This window comes from Lathamus discolor, unplaced genomic scaffold (assembly GCF_037157495.1).
Source record: "Lathamus discolor isolate bLatDis1 unplaced genomic scaffold, bLatDis1.hap1 Scaffold_323, whole genome shotgun sequence".
NCBI lineage: Eukaryota > Metazoa > Chordata > Aves > Psittaciformes > Psittacidae > Lathamus > Lathamus discolor.
Genome location: NW_027069352.1, coordinates 16,514 through 36,206, shown reverse-complemented (window position 1 = coordinate 36,206; position 19,693 = coordinate 16,514). Strand labels below are relative to the sequence as shown.

Genomic DNA, 19,693 nt, shown 5'->3' with positions numbered 1-19,693 from the left:
CTCCTCCGCTGCGCCGTGGGTGGTCTCAGAGGGGGGCGGGGCTAAGGTGGGAGGGGCGGGGTCAGCGCGGGGTCAGCGCCCGCTCCCCCATGGAGCCCCCCCCCCATACGCACCTCGCTCCATGGGCGCCGCCATGGACAGCGCTGGCCACGCCCCTTCCCGGCGTGCACCGCGCGGGGGGGCGGGGAAAGGGGGCGTGGCCACGGCGTTTTGCCGCTATAGGGCGCAGTGGGGGGGGCTGTGGGTCAATGGGAGCCCTCCTCCTGCCCCATAGAGCCCGGACCCCCCCCCCCCCAGCACCCACAGAGAACTGAGAACCAACGGAGCCTTTATTCCATGGGGGGTGGCACTGTGCCCCATGGGTGTCACCGTGCCCCATAGGGTGTCACGGTGCCCCACAGGGTGTCATGGTGCCCCATAGGGTGTCACCGTGCCCCATGGGGGGGTTCAGGGCACCCCACAGGAAGTTATGGTGTCCCATAGGGTGTCATGGTGCCCCAATGAGGGGTTCAGGGCATCCCATAGGGTGTCATCGTGCCCCATAGGGTGTCACTTTGCCCCACAGGGGGGGTTCAGGGCACCCTATAACAAGTCATGGTGCCCCATAGGGTGTCACTGCGCCCCACGGAGGGGTTCAGGGCACCCCATAGGGTGTTATCGTGCCCCATAGGGTGCCATGGAGCCCCATAGTGTATCGCTGTGCCCCATAGGGTGCCATGGAGCCCCATAGTGTATCGCTGTGCCCCATAGGGTGCACCGTGCCCCATAGGGTGCATGGAGCCCCATAGGGTGCACCGTGCCCCATAGGGTGCATGGAGCCCCATAGGGTGCACCGTGCCCCATAGGGTGCCATGGAGCCCCACGGGGTGCGTGGTCCTCCGCAGGGGACCGCCGTGCCGGCAGGGGGCGCTGTGGCTCAGGCGGGGCGCGGCGCGAAGAAGGGCAGGCCCCGGATGAAGGCGTCCAGGCGCGCCCGGAAGAGCTCACTCTGCACCGGCGCGCGGGGGGGGCACAGCGGGTTCTTCACCACCAGCTCCACGAACAGCTGCGGGGGCAGCGCCGGGACCCACGGGGGACACAGAGACAGCAATAGAGAGCAATAGGGACACATAGGGATACATAGGGACACATAGAGACCCCCATAGAGACCCATAGAGAGCAATAGAGACCCACATAGGGACCCATAGGGACCCATAGGGACCCATAGAGACCCATAGAGACCCATAGGGACACATAGGGACACATAGGGACACATAGGGACACATAGGGAACATGGACTGACCCACAAAGACCCACAGAGACCCATAGGGAGCATGGACTGACCCATAGAGACCCATATAGGGAACATGGACTGACCCATAGAGACCCCCATAGGGAACATGGACTGACCCATAGGGACCCCCGTAGGGAACATGGACTGACCCATAGGGACCCATAGAGACCCATGGAGACCCATAGGGAACATGGACTGACCCACAAAGACCCACAGAGACCCATAGGGAGCATGGACTGACCCATAGAGACCCATATAGGGAACATGGACTGACCCATAGCGACCCATAGAGACCCATAGAGACCCATGGAGACCCATAGGGAACATGGACTGACCCATAGGGAACATGGACTGACCCATAGAGACCCCCATAGGGAACATGGACTGACCCATAGAGACCCCCATAGGGAACATGGACTGACCATAGAGACCCCCATAGGGAACATGGACTGACCCATAGGGACCCATAGAGACCCATGGAGACCCATAGGGAACATGACTGACCCACAAAGACCCACAGAGACCCATAGGGAGCATGGACTGACCCATAGAGACCCACATAGGGAACATGGACTGACCCATAGCGACCCATAGAGACCCATAGAGACCCATGGAGACCCATAGGGAACATGGACTGACCCATAGGGAACATGGACTGACCCATAGAGACCCATGGAGACCCATAGGGAACATGGACTGACCCATAGGGACCCATAGAAACCCCACAGAGACCCATAGAGGCCCATAGGGACCCATAGAAACCCCCCATAGGGAACATGGACTGACCCATAGAGACCCATAGGGAACAGGGACTGACCCATAGAGACCCATAGAGGAAAAGGACTGACCCATAGAGACCATAGTGACCCCATAGCACCCATACGGACCCCATGGCACCCATAGAGACCCCATGGCACCCATTGAACCCTCCATAGCACCCATAGAGACCCCATAGCACCCATAGGGACCCCATGGCAGCCACTGAAGGGGTTCAGGTCCCATGGGGGGGTTGGGCCCCATTTTCAGGTTTCTGGTGCTTGGGGGCTGGGATGGGGGCCGGTTTGGGGCCGTTTGGGGCAGTTTTGGTCCGTTTGGGGCCGTTTCGGGCCCATTTGGCTCAGTTTTGGCTCAGTTGGGTCAGTTTGGGTCCGTTTTGGCTCAGTTTGGGTCAGTTTGGTCCCGTTTGGGTCAGTGTGGCTCAGTGTGGGTCCCTGTGGGTCCCTGTGGGTCCCTGTGGGTCAGTGTGGGTCCGTGTGGGGCGCACTCACGTTGCTGTAGATGTGCTGCAGGGCCTCGCGCGCGCTGCTCACAGCCCAGGTCCGTGTTGAGCACGAGGCGCAGCCCGCTCGGGGTCTCGTAGTAATGGAGCCGGTCCCGGGAGGTGTGGAAGGACAGGAACCCGTCCCGCCTGCGCGCTCAGGCCCATAGCGACCCATGGAGACCCATAGAGACCCCATAGAGACCCCATAGCGACCCACAGAGGCCCCATAGAGACCCATGGAGAACCCATAGAGACCCCATAGAGACCCATAGAGACCCATGGAGAACCCATAGAGACCCCATAGAGACCCACAGCGACCCCATACAGACCCCACAGCGACCCATGAAGACCCACAGAGACCCCAAAGAGACCCCAGAGCGACCCACAGAGACCCCATAGAGACCCACAGCAACCCACAGCAACCCCATAGAGACCCACGGAGACCCATAGCAACCCACAGCAACCCCATAGAGACCCACGGAGACCCACAGAGACCCCATAGAGACCCCCACAGCGACCACATAGAGATCATAGAACGCACAGAGACCCCCATAGAGACCCCACAGAGACCCCATAGAGACCCATAGAGAACCCATAGAGACCCCCATAGAGATCCCACAGAGACCCCATAGAGACCCATAGAGGCCATAGAGACCCATAGAGATCCCATACAGATCATAGGGACCCACAGAGACCCCATAGAGATCCATGGAGAAGCCATAGAGACCCATAGAGAACCCCAAAGAGACCTATAAATCCCACAGAGAAACCATAGAGACCCCATAGAGACCACGGCAACCCATAGAGACCCCATAGAGACCCCATAGAGATCATAGGGACCCATAGAAACCACAGAACCCCATAGAGACCCGATAGAGATCCATGGAGAACCCACAGAGACCCCATAGAGACCCCATACGGACCCCATAGAGAACCCATGGAGACCCACAGAGACCCCATAAGGACCCACACACCCTAGAGAGACCCATAGAGATCCGTAGCAACCCCATAGAGACCTCCCTTACCCAGGTCTTTCCCCCCATATCCCACCCCTGGGGCTCCCCATCCACCCCCACAGCGGTTTATGGGGTGCCCCCCATACTTTGGGACCCCGCAAGCCCTGTGGGGCAGCCCCACATGGCCCTGTGGGGTACCCCATAGGGCGGGAGGATACATGTCCGTGGGGGCTCATCTTGCTCACGAAGGAGCGGAGGGAGAAAAGCATCCCGAACATGAGCTTGAATTCCATGGGGTGGGGATGCGGACACAGGGGAGGGGTGCGGGTGTGGGGTGAGGGTGTGGGGTGAGGGATATGGGGTGTGGGGTATGGGGGTGCGGGGTGCGGGGCCATGAGCCCCATGCCCCATCTCCAGCCCCCCAACATCCACCCCCCCGCCATCCCCCACCTCCTCCTTGGGGATCCCCGCCTGCCGCCGCCGGTGCCATTCACTGTAGTGCAGGCACGTCCCGCTCCGGTCGAAGATGTACAGGTTGTGAATGGTCATCTGCGGGAGCCAGGCGTGGGGGGACCCTATAGGACCTATAGGGCCCTATAGGGCCCCACAGCCGCCCTATAGCCGCCCTATAGCCGCCCCATAGCCGCCCCATAGGCCCCCATTGCCTCACCTCAGGCCGCCGCCGCTTCCGCCCTCATCCAAGATGGCGGCCGCGGAGGGAAGGGCGTGACCATGGCAACGGGCGCGGGGCGTGGTCACGGTGACGGGAGGGGCGTGGTTATGGTAATGAAGGGGGCGTGGCCGCACCCGCGGTTGACGGGAGGGGGCGCGCGGCGCCGGTTTGGGGTGGAAAAGGGAGGTTTTGGGGTCCCGGTGGGAAGGGGGGGGAGAAAAACCCCCCATGTGCCCCATAGCCCCCATAGACCCTCCTGTCAGCACCCGTAGACCCCCATAGCCCCCCATGTGCCCTATAGCCCCCCATAGCCCCCCCCGTCCCCTGTAGCCCCCCATGTCCCCCATACCCCCCCAGTTCCCTATAGCCCCCCATGTCCCCCATGCCCTCCCATAGCCCATGTCTCCCATAGTCCCCCATGTCCCCCATACCCCCCATCCCCTATAGCCCCCCATAGCCCTCATGTCCCCCATACCTCCCTGTCCCCTATAGCCCCCATGTCCCTCATACCCCCCATGTCCCCTATAGCCCCCCATAGACCCCATGTTCCCCATACCCCCCCCATGTCCCCTATAGCCCCCCATGTCCCCCATACCCCCCCCTGTCCCCATACCCTCCCATAGCCCATGCCCCCATAACCCCCATGTCCCCCCTGCCCCTATAAACCCCATAGCCCCCATATCCCCTATAGCCCCCCATACCTCCCCATCCCCTATAGCCCCCCATGTCCCCCGAACCCCCCATGTCCCCTATAGCCCCCCATAGCCCCCATGTGCAGCTCAGCTCTAAGGTGTTTATTGATGCAGATAAATAGTGGACATTCGGCACCCGCCACCGCTATGGGGCGCCCCACACCCCTGGGGGGACCCCTCGCCATGGGGGCACCCAATAGGCATAACCCAGGTTGAAGCCCCACCCCATTGGTGACATCCCATTGGTTACATTTCCATTGAGGTCACCCCATTGGTGACATCCCATTGGTTACATCTCCATTGAGGTCATCCCATTGGTGACATCCCATTGGTTACATCTCCATTGAGGTCATCCCATTGGTGCCACACCATTGGATGCCCCCACCGAGGTCACCCCATTGGTGATATCCCATTGGACATCCCCATTGAGGCCACCCCATTGGTGACATCCCATTGGGTTACATCTCCATTGGGGCCACCCCATTGAGACCACCCCATTGGTGACACCCCATTGGTGACATCTCCATTGGGGCCACCCCATTGGACATCCCCATTGAGGCCACCTCATTGGTGACACCCCATTGGTGACATCTCCATTGGGGCCACCCCATTTGGACGTCCCCATTGAGGCCACCTCATTGGTGACACGCCATTGGTGACATCTCCATTGGGGCCACCCCATTGGACGCCCCCATTGAGGCCACCCCATTGGTGACATCTCCACAGGGGCCACCCCATTGGACGTCCCCCATTGAGGGCCACCCCATTGGTGACACCCCATTGGTGACATCTCCACAGGGGCCACCCCATTGGACATCCCCATTGAGGCCACCCCATTGGTGACATCTCCATTGGGGCCACCCCATTGGACATCCCATTGAGACCACCCCATTGGTGACACCCCATTGGTGACATCTCCATTGGGGCCACCCCATTGGACGTCCCCATTGAGGCCACCTCATTGGTGACACCCCAGTGGTGACATCTCCATCGGGGCCATCCCATTGGACGTCCCCACTGAGGCCACCTCATTGAGGCCACCCCATTGGTGACATCTCCATTGGGACCACCCCATTGGACGTCCCCATTGAGGCCACCTCATTGGTGACACCCCATTGGTGACATCTCCATTGGGGCCACCCCATTGGACGTCCCCATTGAGGCCTCCCCATTGGTGCCACCCCTATGGGGTCATCCCCATTGAAGCCAGCCCATTGCTGCCACCCCACAGCCCCCTCCGCTCTAGCGCCCCCTGCTGGCTGGGCGGTCCCCCCCTTGAGTTGCCTCTTGTATGGGTGGGGTTTCGCTGCTGGGGGCGGGGCCAAGCCGGAGGGGGGCTGTGGTCAAGACAAAGGAGGCGGAGCCAGCGCTGAAGGGGCGTGGCCAATAGGAAGGAGTGGAGCCAATGGCGAAAGGGGCGTGGCTAAAGGAGTGAGGGCGCGGCTAAAGGGGAAGGAGGCGTGGCCAATAGAAAGGGGGCGTGGCTGAAGGGGAAGGGGGCGGGGCCAGTCAGTAGCAAATGCGGCCATCAAAGTGCCAAAGGGGGGGGTGCAAAGGGGGGGCGGGGCTTGGAAAAGACCCCGCCCCCTCCCCCCCCCGCCATGCAAGCCCCATTCATTGCAATGGGGGGGGGGGGGCATTGCATAAGGAGGGGGCCTTGCACGAGGGGGTGGGGGGGGTCGGGATTAACCCCCCCCATAGGAAGACACGAGGCCTCGCACGCCCCTTGGGGGGGTGGAATGTGGCTGCCATAAGGTGCTATAGGGGGGTTTGGGGGGGCCTAAAATGGGGGGGGGGGGGGCGCGATAGTGGGGAGGGTGCTTTATTTCCCCCCCCCCCGTCTATGGGGCAGGACCCTTTGTTATGGGGTAAGAGCCCCTTCATATGCTACGGGGCCCCCTCGTTTGCTATGGGTTCCCCCAATTCTATGGGGCCCCCCCCAACCCGTTTATGGGGCAGGACCCTTCCTCTATGGGGCAGGAACCCCAACTTACCCCAAGGGCCCCCCCCATCTCCTATGGGTCCCCCCACTTCATTCTACAGGGGCCCCCCCACCCCCCTCTATGGGGCAGGGCGCTCCCCTCCCCCCCCGTTGCAGGGAAAGTGAAAGCGGTGGGGGGGGGAGGGGGGGCAGAGGGAAGGGGGGGGGAGGGGTCCCCCCCTCCCCCCCCCCCCCCCCGCCTCAGCAGAGCCAATGGCTGCTCCTGGACGGGGTAAACCCCGCCCATGCCGGGGGGCAGTGACGTCACCGCGACGTCACCCGTCACCTGGGTGTCCCCCATTGGGTCCCCCATCCGCCTGTCGTCACCGGGTACCCCCTTGTCACCCATCGCATCACCCGCCGCGGTACCCCCGGCGGCGTCGCCTCCTCCGTCACCCATCGCGTCACCCGGGGCCTCCTTGTCACCCGCCGCCAACACCTCTTTGTCACCCCCTGTACCCCCTATGGGGCTGTAGCCACCACCCCCCCCACCCTCTTCCGCCTGTAGCTCCGCCTGATGCCTCTTGAGGTGCCGGCTGAGCGCGGCCGCCGTCCGGCACACCTTCACGCACCGGCTACAGGCGAACCGCAGCGACGGGCGCCGCCCCACGCGGGGGGGGACGGGGACCCCCCCCGCCGACAACACCCGCACCCCCCCCCGCACCCCCCTTTGTCCCCCCCCACCTCTGGGTGTCCCCGCTGGTGCCGCCGCAGCTTCCGCAGCGCCGGGAAGCTCTTCCCGCACACCCCGCACGGTGTTGCCACCCCCGGCGCCAAGGGGGGGGCCTTCACCCCCTCGCTGCCACCGGTCCCATTGGCGCCGGCCCCCCCCGCTGCCGCCTTCCGCTTGGCTTTGGGGCTGTAGCCCCACAACCGCTCCTCGGCGTCCCCGGCACTGTTGGCACCTGCCGCCGCCGCCTGTAGCCGGGGGGTGCAGGTGACTCTCGGCGATGCTCCGCTTGACAACAGCCTCCTGGCCGATGCGGACGGTGATCTGGCACAGCCCCCCCAGCGGCCCCGAGCAGGCCGGTTTGGCCACGTAGGTCATGGTCCGGCTGTTGCTTGCGGCGCTACAAGGCGTCGGTTGCGGTGTCGCCACCGCCGTCGCCGCCGCCGCCTGTTGCGCCTCGATGTACTCCTTGAGCACTTGCTTCTTGATGGGGGGCACCACCGGCGCGGGGCCGGGCCGGTTGTAGGCGCCGGTGGCCGCCGCGCTGTTGCGCACGATGACCGAGGGCGGTCGCCCGTAGGCGATGACGGACGCCGGTTCCGGTCGCGGTGACGCCGCGTCGGTGACTGTTGGCACGAGGAAAGCGTGAGGCCCCCCCGCCTCTTGGTTGTAGGTCTTGTAGGGCCGCTTGTGCGCCCGCATGGGCAGCAGGCGGTAGAGCTTCAGGGCGTCCACCTTGGGCCTGTAGCCGCCGTTGGGGGTCTTCTCGGAGGAGATCAAGGCCGGGTTGATGCCGTGCGAGGTCTTCTGGTGGGTCTTGAGGTTGTAGTAGGTGACAAAGGTGTCCCAGCAGAAGACGCACTGGTACCGGCGCTCGCCCGTGTGCCAAACCTCGTGCTTGGTGCGGTACTCGGCCAAGGCGAAGACCTTGTCGCAGTAGCGGCAGGGGTAGGTGCGGCGCCAGGAGTGGACGTTGGCGTGGCGCTTGAGGCTCGACAGGGTCATGTAGGAGCGATGGCAGGTGCCGCACACGTAGACCAAGTGGCCATCGACCACCTTGACCACCGCGTCCTGCTCCGGGGCCAGCTCCAGCGCGCGGTGCCGGAGCAAAAGGGCCTTCTTGCCTGGTTTGGGGGGGGTGATGGGCGTTGGGATGGGGTTACCGGGGGTGCTGGTGGTGGTCACGGCGTTGGGACCGGGCATCATGGTGGTGGGGTTATTGGTTGGCGGAGTAGGGTTGGCCACGGTCATGGCGGTGGTGTCGGTCGGCATCTTGGGGGTGTCCATGGGGCTGTTGGCCCCCGTTGTCATGGTGCTACTACCCAGCAGGGTGGTGGTGCTGTTGGCTGTCATGGCGGGGGTGTCCATGGTGCTGTTGACCTTCATGGTGTTGGTGGTGTCCATGGTGCTATTCACCACCATGGTGCCGTTGGCGGTGCCCATGGTGCTATTGACCGTCATGGTGGTGGCGGGGTCCACGGTGCCGTTAGTGGTGTCCATAGCGCTACTGAGCTTCATGGTGTTGGTGGTGTCCGTGCTGCTATTGACCTTCATGGTGTTGGTGCTATTGCTTACCACGGTGGTGGTCATGGTGCTGTTACCCACCACGGTCTTGGTGCTGTCCATGGTGCTGTTGACCTTCACGGTGTTGGGGCTGTCCACGGCGGTATTGACCACCACGGTGCCGTTGGTGCTGTTCATGGCGTTATTGACCTTCACGGCCTTGGCGCTATTGCTCACCACGGCGGTGTCCGTGGAGCTATTGACCCCCACGGTGCCATTGCCCACCATTGTCTTGGTGGTGTCCATGGTGCTATTGCCCACCACGGTCCCATTGGCCCTGTCCTTGCTGCTATTGCCCTCCATGGTGCCATTGGTGCTGTTGGCCACGGCGCTGTTGCCCATAGTGCTGTTGGCCATGGTGCTCTCCATGGCGCTGTTGGCCATGGAGCTGTCCGTGGTGCTGTTCCTGGCGCTGTTGGCCGTGGCGCTATCCATGGTGCTGTCCATGGTGCTGGTGGCCATGGAGCTGTCCATGGTGCTGTTCGCGGCGCTGTTGGCCACGGCGCTGTCCCCATCCCTGCACAGCACCTCGTGCGTCTGGAGCCTCTTGACGTGGATGAAGCTCTTCCCGCAGTGCCGGCAGCCCAGGCCCCGGCGGCCCCGGTGCAGCTTCAGGTGGAAGGCGAGCGCCGGCGCCGAGGCGAAGGCACGGCCGCACAGCCCACAGCCGAGGGGGGGGGGCGAGGAGGATGATGGTGGTGCCAAGGGGGTCAGTGACGGTGATGCTGGTGCCAAGGGGGTCAGTGATGGTGGTACCAATGGGGTCAGTGACGGTGATGGTGGTGCCAACGGGGTCAGTGATGGTGGTACCAATGGGGTCAGTGACGGTGATGGTGGTGCCAACGGGGTCAGTGATGGTGGTACCAATGGGGTCAGTGACGGTGATGGTGGTGCCAACGGGGTCAGTGATGGTGGTGCCAGTGGGGTCAGTGATGGTGATGGTGGTGCCAACGGGGTCAGTGATGGTGATGGTGGTGCCAACGGGGTCAGTGATGGTGGTGCCAAGGGGGTCAGTGACGGTGATGGTGGTGCCAATGGGGTCAGTGATGGTGCTGCCAGTGGGGTCAACGATGGTGTTAATGAGGGTGCCAATGAGGGTACCAATGGTGTCAAGGATGACGGTGGTGTCAATGGAGTCAACGATGGTGACGATGATGTCAATGGAGTCAATGATGATGTCAACGGTGATGGTGCTGATGATGATGCCAACGGTGCCAAAGATGACGGTGATGATGTCAATGATGACAATGACGGTGCCAGAGACGATGGCGGTGTCAATGGTGCCAACGATGCTGCTGCTGCCGCCAATGGCGCCAATGCTGCTGCTGCTGCCGCCAATGGTGATGATGACGATGATGACGTCAAGGCCAATGGCGTCAATGATGACGATGATGGTGTCAATGGTGCCAATGGTACTGCCGCTGCTGATGCCAATGGTGACGATGATGACGTCAATGCCAACGGTGTCAATGGTGCTGCCGATGGTGACGACGACAACGATGACGTCAATGCCAACGGTGTCAATGGTGCTGCCGATGGTGACGACGACAACGATGACGTCAATGCCAACGGTGTCAATGGTGCTGCCGATGGTGACGACGACAACGATGACGTCAATGCCAGTGGTGTCAATGGTGCCAACGATGCTGTTGGCACCGATGTTGATGCCGATGGTGATGCTGGTGTCAATGATGATGATGTCAGAGCCAAGGGTGTTGATGATGATGACGTCAATGCCATTGGTGCCAATGATGACGATGATGATGCCAATGATGTCACTGATGACGTCAATGCCACTGGCACCATTGATGTCATTGACCCCAATGATGATGATGACGTCAACGCTATTGGTGTAATTGGTGCCAACGATGACGATGCCAATGACGTCACTGATGATGTCAACGCCAGTGGTGCCATCGATGACGATGCCAATGACGTCACTGATGACGTCAATGCCATTGGTGCCAATGACGACGCCGACGCTGCCGCCTCCTCACCCCCCCTCCCCCCCCACCTCAAATCCACCGCCCCTCCCCCATCCCCACCCCCCCCCTCCATGCCCGGGGGGGAGGGGAAGGCTCTGGGCAGGGCGGGGCCGCTGGGGGGCGCTGGGGAGGCAGGGACCAGGGGGCGCCACTCGTCCGGATCAGGCAGCTCCAGCGCCGCGCTCAGCACCTGCGGGCAATGGGGCAGGATGAGGGGCTGGGGCTGTTCTATGGGGCTGGGGCTGTTCTATGGGGCTATTCCATGGGGCTGGATGTGGGGCTGGGGCTGTTCTATGGGGCTGGGGCTGTTCTGTGGGGCAGGGTGTGGAGCTGGGACTGTTCTATGGGGCAGGATGTGGAGCTGGGACTGTTCTATGGGGCAGGATGCGGGGCTGGGGCTGCTCTATTGGGCTATTCTATGGGGCTGGGGCTGTTCTATGGAGCTCAATGTGGGGCTGGGGCTGTTCTATGGGGCTATTCTATGGGTCTGCGGCTGTTCTATGGAGCTCAATGTGGGGCTGGGGCTGTTCTATTGGGCTATTCTATGGGGCTCAATGTGGAGCTGGGGCTGTTCTATGGGGCTATTCTATGGGGGTGGATGTGGGCTGTTCTCTGGGGCTGGGTGTGGGGCTGGGGCTGTTCTATGGGGCTATTCTATGGGGCTGGGGCTGTTCTATGGGGCTGGGTGTGGGGCTGGGACTGTTCTATGGGGCTGGGGCTGTTCTATGGGGCTATTCTATGGGGCTGGGGCTGTTCTATGGGGCTGGGTGTGGGGCTGGGACTGTTCTATGGGGCTGGGGCTGTTCTATGGGGCTATTCTATGGGGCTGGGGCTGTTCTATGGGGCTGGCTGTGGGGCTGGGACTGTTCTATGGGGCTGGGTGTGGGGCTGGGGCTGTTCTATGGGGCTATTCTATGGGGCTGGGGCTGTTCTATGGGGCTGGGTGTGGGGCTGGGGCTGTTCTATGGAGCTGGATGTGGGTCTGGGGCTGTTCTGTGGGCAGGATGTGGGTCTGGGGCTGTTCTATGGGGGTGGATGTGGGGCTGGGCCTGTTCTATGGGGCTGGATGTGGGTCTGGGGCTGTTCTATGGGGCTGGGTGTGTGGCTGGGGCTGTTCTATGGGGCATGGTGCAGGGCTGGGGTTGTTCTACGGGGCTGGGTGTGGGGCTGGGTCTGTTCTATGGGACTATTCTATGGGGCTGGGGCTGTTCTATGGGGCTCAATGTGGGGTAGGGCTGTTCTATGGGGCTCAATGTGGGGCTGGGGCTGTTCTATGGGGCAGGGTGTGGGGCTGGGGCTGTTCTATGGGCTGGATGTGGGGCTGGGGCTGTTCTATGGGGCTGGATGGAGACCTGGGTCCCTTCTATGGGGTGCCTGCAGGTCCCTATGGCTCCCCGAGCCCCACTGCATGTGGGTCCCTCAGCCCCACACTTCAGGGCTCCCTAAGCCCCTTTTATGGGGTATCCCAGCCCACACATCCCCCCCCCCCAAGCCCCATAGGTTGGGCCCGCCCCCCCCAGTAACTTCCTGCCCCTCCCACTATGGGGCTGGGTCCCCTCATGCTATGGGGCAGGGGGGTCCCTGTGCTATGGGGCCAGGGGTCTCTGCCCCACAGGGTTCCAGCCCCACAGCTCCTGCCCCCCCCATCTCTCCTTTCCCCCCCCCCCCCAGCAGCCATTTTGTGCCGCGGCCTCCGCAGCCAGAGGCTTAAAATGGCCGCAGGAGCCGCGGCGGCTGCTCCCCATAGAGCCCCATAGGGACCCATAGAGACCCATAGAGTCCCACAGAGACCCCATACAGACACATAGGGACCCCATAGAGCCCCACAGAGACCCCATAGAGCCCTATAAAGCCCACGGAGACCCCATAGAGAGAGACCCACAGAGCCCCATAGAGCCGCCATAGAGACCCCATACGGACACATAGGGACCCCATAGAGCCCCATAGGGACCCATAGAGCCCCACAGAGCCTCTCCCTCCCCCCGTCTATGGGGCAGCCCCACCCGCGCCTGCCCCCACCTGTGCGCTGAGGCCTCACGCGGGGGGCGCTGCTGGGGGGGCCACAACCTGGGGGGGGGGGGGGGTTTGTTACAACCGGACCCAGCTACAGGCGGCAGCGGGTGACAAGTGCGTGGGGTGCTCCGTGACGTCACAACGCGCGGCGTGACGTCACTGTGATGTCACTGACATCGCGACGTCACACCCCCCTCCCCCAGCGGGTGTCGTTGTACAGTCGGAGATGGGGGGAGGCGGGGTTAAGGGGGGGGACACACAACAACAACGCAGCAGCTACAGGCGGAGGATGGGGGGGGGAACAGGCGGAGGGGTGCCCCCTCCCGTAACACACACACACACACCCCCCCCATAGCAACACCCCAACAGCAACAACCGCCCCATAGCAACACCCCCAATAACAACACTGACACCCCCAGCACGGCGTCACCCGGAACAACAGGCAGAAACCCCCCCGTAACAACCCCCCCATAACAACCCCCCATAACACCCCCCCATAACAACACCCCCCATAACAACCCCCCATAACAACCCCCCATAACACCCCCCCATAACAACACCCCCCATAACACCCCCCATAACAACCCCCCATAACAACACCCCCATAACACCCCCCTATAACAACACCCCCCATAACAACCCCCCCATAACAACTCCTCCATAACAACCCCCCCATAACAACCCCCCATAACAACACCCCCTATAACAACTCCCCCATAACAACCCCCCCATGACAACCTCCCCCCAACAACCCTCCCAAATCCCCCCCATAACACCCCCTCTAACAATCCCCCCATAACAACCCCCCAACAACCCCCCTAACAACGCCCCCATAACAACCCCTCCATCACAACCCCCATAACAACCCCCCCATAACAACCTCCCCCCAACACCCTCCCATAACCCCCCCATCACCCCCCCCACTGACCCCAGCGCCCCCCCCCGGTACCATCGGCGCCGCCTGTTCCCTCGCCGCCGTCCCCAGCAACAGGCGGCGGTGACGGGGGGGGGCGGTGTCACCCGCGCGTTGCCATGGGAACAGCCCCCCCCCCCCCAACCCCCCCCCCCCCGAGGGTCCCGCAGGGGGAGAGGGGACCTTTCACCTGCAGCCAATCGGGGAGCGCCGCCCGCGCCAGGCCCCGCCCACCGCCGCCGTGACGCAAGGGGTGGCCCCGGGCGCGGATTGGATGGCAAGGGGGGATGACGTCACGCGGCCACAAGGCAACGCGCGGCGGGGGGGGGGCGGGGGGGGCGGTGTTAAAGGGACAGAGAGGGGTTGAGGGTGGAGGGGGGTGTGACGTCAAAGCGTGATGTCATGTGTGACGTCACACACACGCACACGTGTGGCACGTGACACAACATGCATGCGTGCACAATGTGACACATACACGTATGGAACGTGTGGCAACATACATGTACGCATGTGAATCATATGACACAAGTGTAAACACATGGGACACGTGACCCACGTGACATACATGTATGTGTGCATCATGTGACACATATATGTGCATGGGACACGTGACACACAACATACGTGTACCTCATGTGATACATGTGTACACAAGGGACACATGACACACACAACAGACATGTACACGTGCATCACGTGACAGACGTGTACATGAATGGGACACGTGACACACAACATACATGCACGTGTGCATCATGTAACGCATGTACAAGCATGCGGCACGTGACAAACGTAATACACATGCACTTGTCATGTGACACATGTACAAAACCCATGTGACCCGCAACATACACGTACATGTGCATCATGCGACACATACATGTGTGACATGTGACACACGCAACATATATGTACACACGTGCATCATGTGACACATGTACAAGCATGAGGCGCGTGACATGTGACATAAATGCACATGTGTGTCATGTGACATACACGAGCCATGCGACACACAACATACATGTACACGTGTGCATCATGTGACACGTACAAGCATGGGGCAGATGACGCGTAACATACAAGCACGTGTCATGTGACACATATACATGAGCTATTTGACACACGCAACATACATGTACATCTGCGTCATGTGACACATGACACATGCAACATACATGTACACATGTGCATCATGGGACACATGCACACATGGGACACGTGACACACAACATACATGCATGTCTGCATCATGTGACGCATGTATAAGCATGGGGTACGTGACACACGTAATACACGTGCACATGTGTCATGCAACAGATGTACACAAACCACATGACATGCAACATACATGTACATGTGCATCACGTGACACATGCATGGGCAACATGCGACACACGCAACATACATGTACACATGTGCATCATGTGACCCATCACAAATGGGACACTTGACACACAACATACATGTACATCGTGACACATGTACAAGCATGGGGCGCATGACACATGTAACATACATGCACATGTGCGTCATGTGACACGTGTGACATGTGGCACGCCACATACATGTACACATGTGCACCATGCGACACACATACATGCATGGGACATGTGACACCCAACATACATGCACGTGTGCATCATGTGACACACACGTGCACGTATGGGACAGGAGATGCACAACATACACCATGTGACACATGTGCATATATGGAACACAACGCATGCAACACACGTGCATCATGTGACACATGTTTGCACATGGGACACGTGACACGCAACATACGTGTGCATCATGTGATGCATGTGTATACATGGCACATGACGCACACAACATACATGTGCACACATGCATCATGTGATATGCACATGTACATAACACGTGACACACATACATGTACACGTGCATCACGTGACATGCACATATATACGCATGTAACATGTGACATACATCACATATGTACACATGCATCACGTGACATGTACACGTAAGGGACACATGACACAACATACGTGGGCATCATGTGATACACGTGTACACACAGGGCATGACGCACATGACATACATGCATGCGTGCGCCATGTGACACGCATGAACACACGACACACACGTACGTGTGCACCATGACGCATGTACACGCATGGGACAGGTGCCACCCGCAACAAACACGTGCATCACGTGACGCGCGTGACGTGTGACACGCAACATCTATGTATGTGCGCCTCACGTGATACACATATACCGGGGACACGTGACCCAGCACACACGTGACACGTGACCCACGTAAGCCGCCCCTTGGAGCCCGCACGTGCCGTGTTCGCGTGCACACCCGTGTGACACCCGCCCCGACACGCATGTACGCATGTAACGCACACGTCTGTGCGCGCATGCACACACGTTACACACGTTACAGACGTTACACACATTATGTTACACACGTTACACACGCACACACATTACACATGTTACACATGTTACGTCACACACATTATGTTACCCCCGCTACGCTACACAGGTTACACACGTTGCACATGCACAAACGTTACACACGTTACACACGTTACAGACGTTACGTTACACATGCACACACGTTACACACGCACACGTTACGTTACACGCGTTACATTACAGACGTTACACACGTTAAGTCACACACGTTACGTTACACACGTTAAACACGCACACGTTTCGTTACACACGTTACGCTACAGACGTTACACACATTACATTACACACGTTACACATGTTAAACATGCACACACATTGCACACGTTGTTACACACATTACACGTTATGTTACACACATTACACACGCACACACGTTACGTTACACACACACATTACACACGTTATGTTACACACGTTACACACGTTACGTTATACATTCACAAACATTACACGTTACGTTGCACACGTTATACACACACGCTACACACATTACACACGTTACGTTACACACGCACAAACGTTACACACGTTACATTACACACGTTTCATTACACACGTTACACACTCACATGTTACACATGTCACGTTTCACACGTTACGTTACACACGCACACATGCTACGTTACACACACACACGTTACACACGTTACGTTACACACGCTACGTTACACACGTTACACACGTTATGTTACACACGTTACACACGCACACATGCTATGTTACACACGTTATGTTACGCACACACATTACACGTTACACACGTTACATTACACATGTTACATTATACACGCACACACGTCACATTACAGACGTTACACACGTTACGTTACACACATTACACGTTACATGTTACATACGTTACACACGTTACGATACACACGTTACACACGCTATGTTACACACGTTACGTTACACACGTTACACACGTTACACACGCACACACGCTATGTTACACACGTTACGTTACACACGCACACACATTACACGTTACACATTACATACGGTACACACGTTACATTACACACGCACACACGTCACGTTACACACGTTACACACGTTACACACATTACACGTTACACGTTACGTTACACACATTACACACGCACACACGTCACGTTACACACGTTACACACGTTACATTACACACGCACACATGTCATGTTACGGATGTTACACACATTACACGTTACATACGTTACACACGTTACGTTACACATGTTACACACGTACACATGTCACGTTACACACGTTATGTTACACACGCACACACGTCACGTTACAGACGTTACACACGTTACGTTACACACGCACACATCATGTTACAGACGTTACGCACGTTACGTTACACTCATTGCACGTTACACGTTACGTTACACGCATTACACGTTACACACGTTACGTTACACATGCACACACATCACGTTACAGACGTTACACACGTTAGGTTACACACATTACATGTTACACGTTAAATATGTTACACACGTTACACACGTTACGTTACACACATTACACGTTACACACGTTACATTACACACGTTAGACACGTTACGTTACACACACACGTCACGTTACAGACATTACACACGTTACGTTGCACACATTACACGTTATACGTTACATATGTTACAGACATTACACATGTTACGTTATGCACACACGTCACGTTACAGATGTTACACTCGTCACGTTACACACATTACACGTTACACACGTTATGTTACAGATGTTACACACGTCATGTTAGACGCGTTACACACGTTACACACGCACACATCACGTTACAGACGTTACACACGTTACGTTACACACATTACACGTTATATGCTACATACGTAACAGACGTTACACACATTACGTTACACATATTGCACGTTACACACGTTACGTTACACACGTTACGTTACACACGTTACACACGTCACACGTTACACACGTCACACACGTCACACGTTACACATGTCACGTTACACACGTTATGTTACATATGTTACACACGTTACACACGTTACACGTTACACACGTTACATTACACATGTTACACATGTTACACACGTTACGTTACACACGCATCACGTTACACATGTTACACACGTTACGCACGTTACGTTACACACGTTACGTTACACACGTTACACACGTCACGTTACACACGTTACGTCACACACGTTACGTCACGTTACACACGTTACACACGTTACGTTACACACGTTACGTTACACACGTTACACACGTTACGTTACACACGTTACGTTACACACGTTACACACGTTACACACGTTACGTTACACACGTTACGTTACACACGTTACGTTACACACGTTACGTTACACACGTTACACACGTTACGTTACACACGTTACGTTACACACGTTACACACGTTACGTTACACACGTTACACACGTTACGTTACACACGTTACGTTACACACGTTACACACGTTACGTTACACACGTTACGTTACACACGTTACACACGTTACACACGTTACGTTACACACGTTACGTTACACACGTTACGTTACACACGTTACGTTACACACGTTACACACGTTACGTTACACGCGTTACGTTACACACGTTACGTTACACGCGTTACGTTACACACGTTACGTTACACACGTTACACACGTTACGTTACACACGTTACGTTACACACGTTACACACGTTACGTTACACACGTTACGTTACACACGTTACACACGTTACGTTACACACGTTACGTTACACACGTTACACACGTTACGTTACACACGTTACGTTACACACGTTACACACGTTACGTTACACACGTTACGTTACACACGTTACGTTACACACGTTACACACGTTACGTTACACACGTTACGTTACACACGTTACACACGTTACACACGTTACGTTACACACGTTACGTTACACACGTTACACACGTTACGCACGTTACGTTACACACGTTACGTTACACACGTTACGTTACACGCGTCACACCTGTTACGTACATCACGTTTCGGACGCTACCCCGGCCTGACGCCCGCGCCCCCGGAGCTCACCCTCCATCGCCCTCCTCGGGACCAGGCCGAAGCCGCGGCCTTGCCCGGCGCCGCCGCCGGGCCGCGCAGGGGGCGGCGCGGCCGCAGGGAGCAGGCGAGGCCGGGGCGGCGCGGGCCGCGCTTCGGCAACCTCCGGCCGCTTCCGCCGGCGGCTTCGGCAACCTCCGGCCGCTTCCGGCAGGGCGCGGCGGCGGGAGGCGGGGCCCCGCTGTGGGCGTGGCTTGCGGCGGGC

General features: G+C 58.6%; 2 protein-coding genes and 1 long non-coding RNA gene across 3 annotated transcripts; all 3 read right to left on the bottom strand.

Moving 5' to 3' along the window:
* Window positions 1-311: 311 nt before the first annotated feature.
* On the bottom strand, window positions 312-4,084 carry TRAPPC1 (trafficking protein particle complex subunit 1). The gene is given in 6 exon segments (XM_065664613.1): window positions 312-1,045; window positions 2,542-2,583; window positions 2,585-2,681; window positions 3,709-3,719; window positions 3,721-3,781; window positions 3,942-4,084. Coding segments are annotated over 6 exon segments (438 nt in total). The 5' UTR covers window positions 4,040-4,084; the 3' UTR covers window positions 312-916.
* An 858-nt stretch (window positions 4,085-4,942) lies between these two features.
* Window positions 4,943-5,606, bottom strand: LOC136006606 (uncharacterized). Its single transcript, XR_010609205.1, has 2 exons — window positions 5,490-5,606; window positions 4,943-5,418 (listed from the first exon to the last, which is right to left on the bottom strand). It is a non-coding gene; the product is annotated as an uncharacterized LOC136006606 (long non-coding RNA).
* A 277-nt stretch (window positions 5,607-5,883) lies between these two features.
* On the bottom strand, window positions 5,884-19,601 carry ZBTB4 (zinc finger and BTB domain containing 4). Its single transcript, XM_065664611.1, has 2 exons — window positions 19,462-19,601; window positions 5,884-11,244 (listed from the first exon to the last, which is right to left on the bottom strand). The coding sequence occupies exon 2, from the start codon at window positions 11,125-11,127 to the stop codon at window positions 6,871-6,873; it is 4,257 nt and encodes a 1,418-aa protein (XP_065520683.1). The 5' UTR covers window positions 11,128-11,244; window positions 19,462-19,601; the 3' UTR covers window positions 5,884-6,870.
* Window positions 19,602-19,693: the final 92 nt, after the last annotated feature.

Excerpts from the sequence above, each read along its gene's own strand:
- ZBTB4 (XM_065664611.1), bottom strand. The coding sequence starts at position 11,127 with ATGGAGGGGGGGGGTGGGGATGGGGGAGGGGCGGTGGATTTGAGGTGG.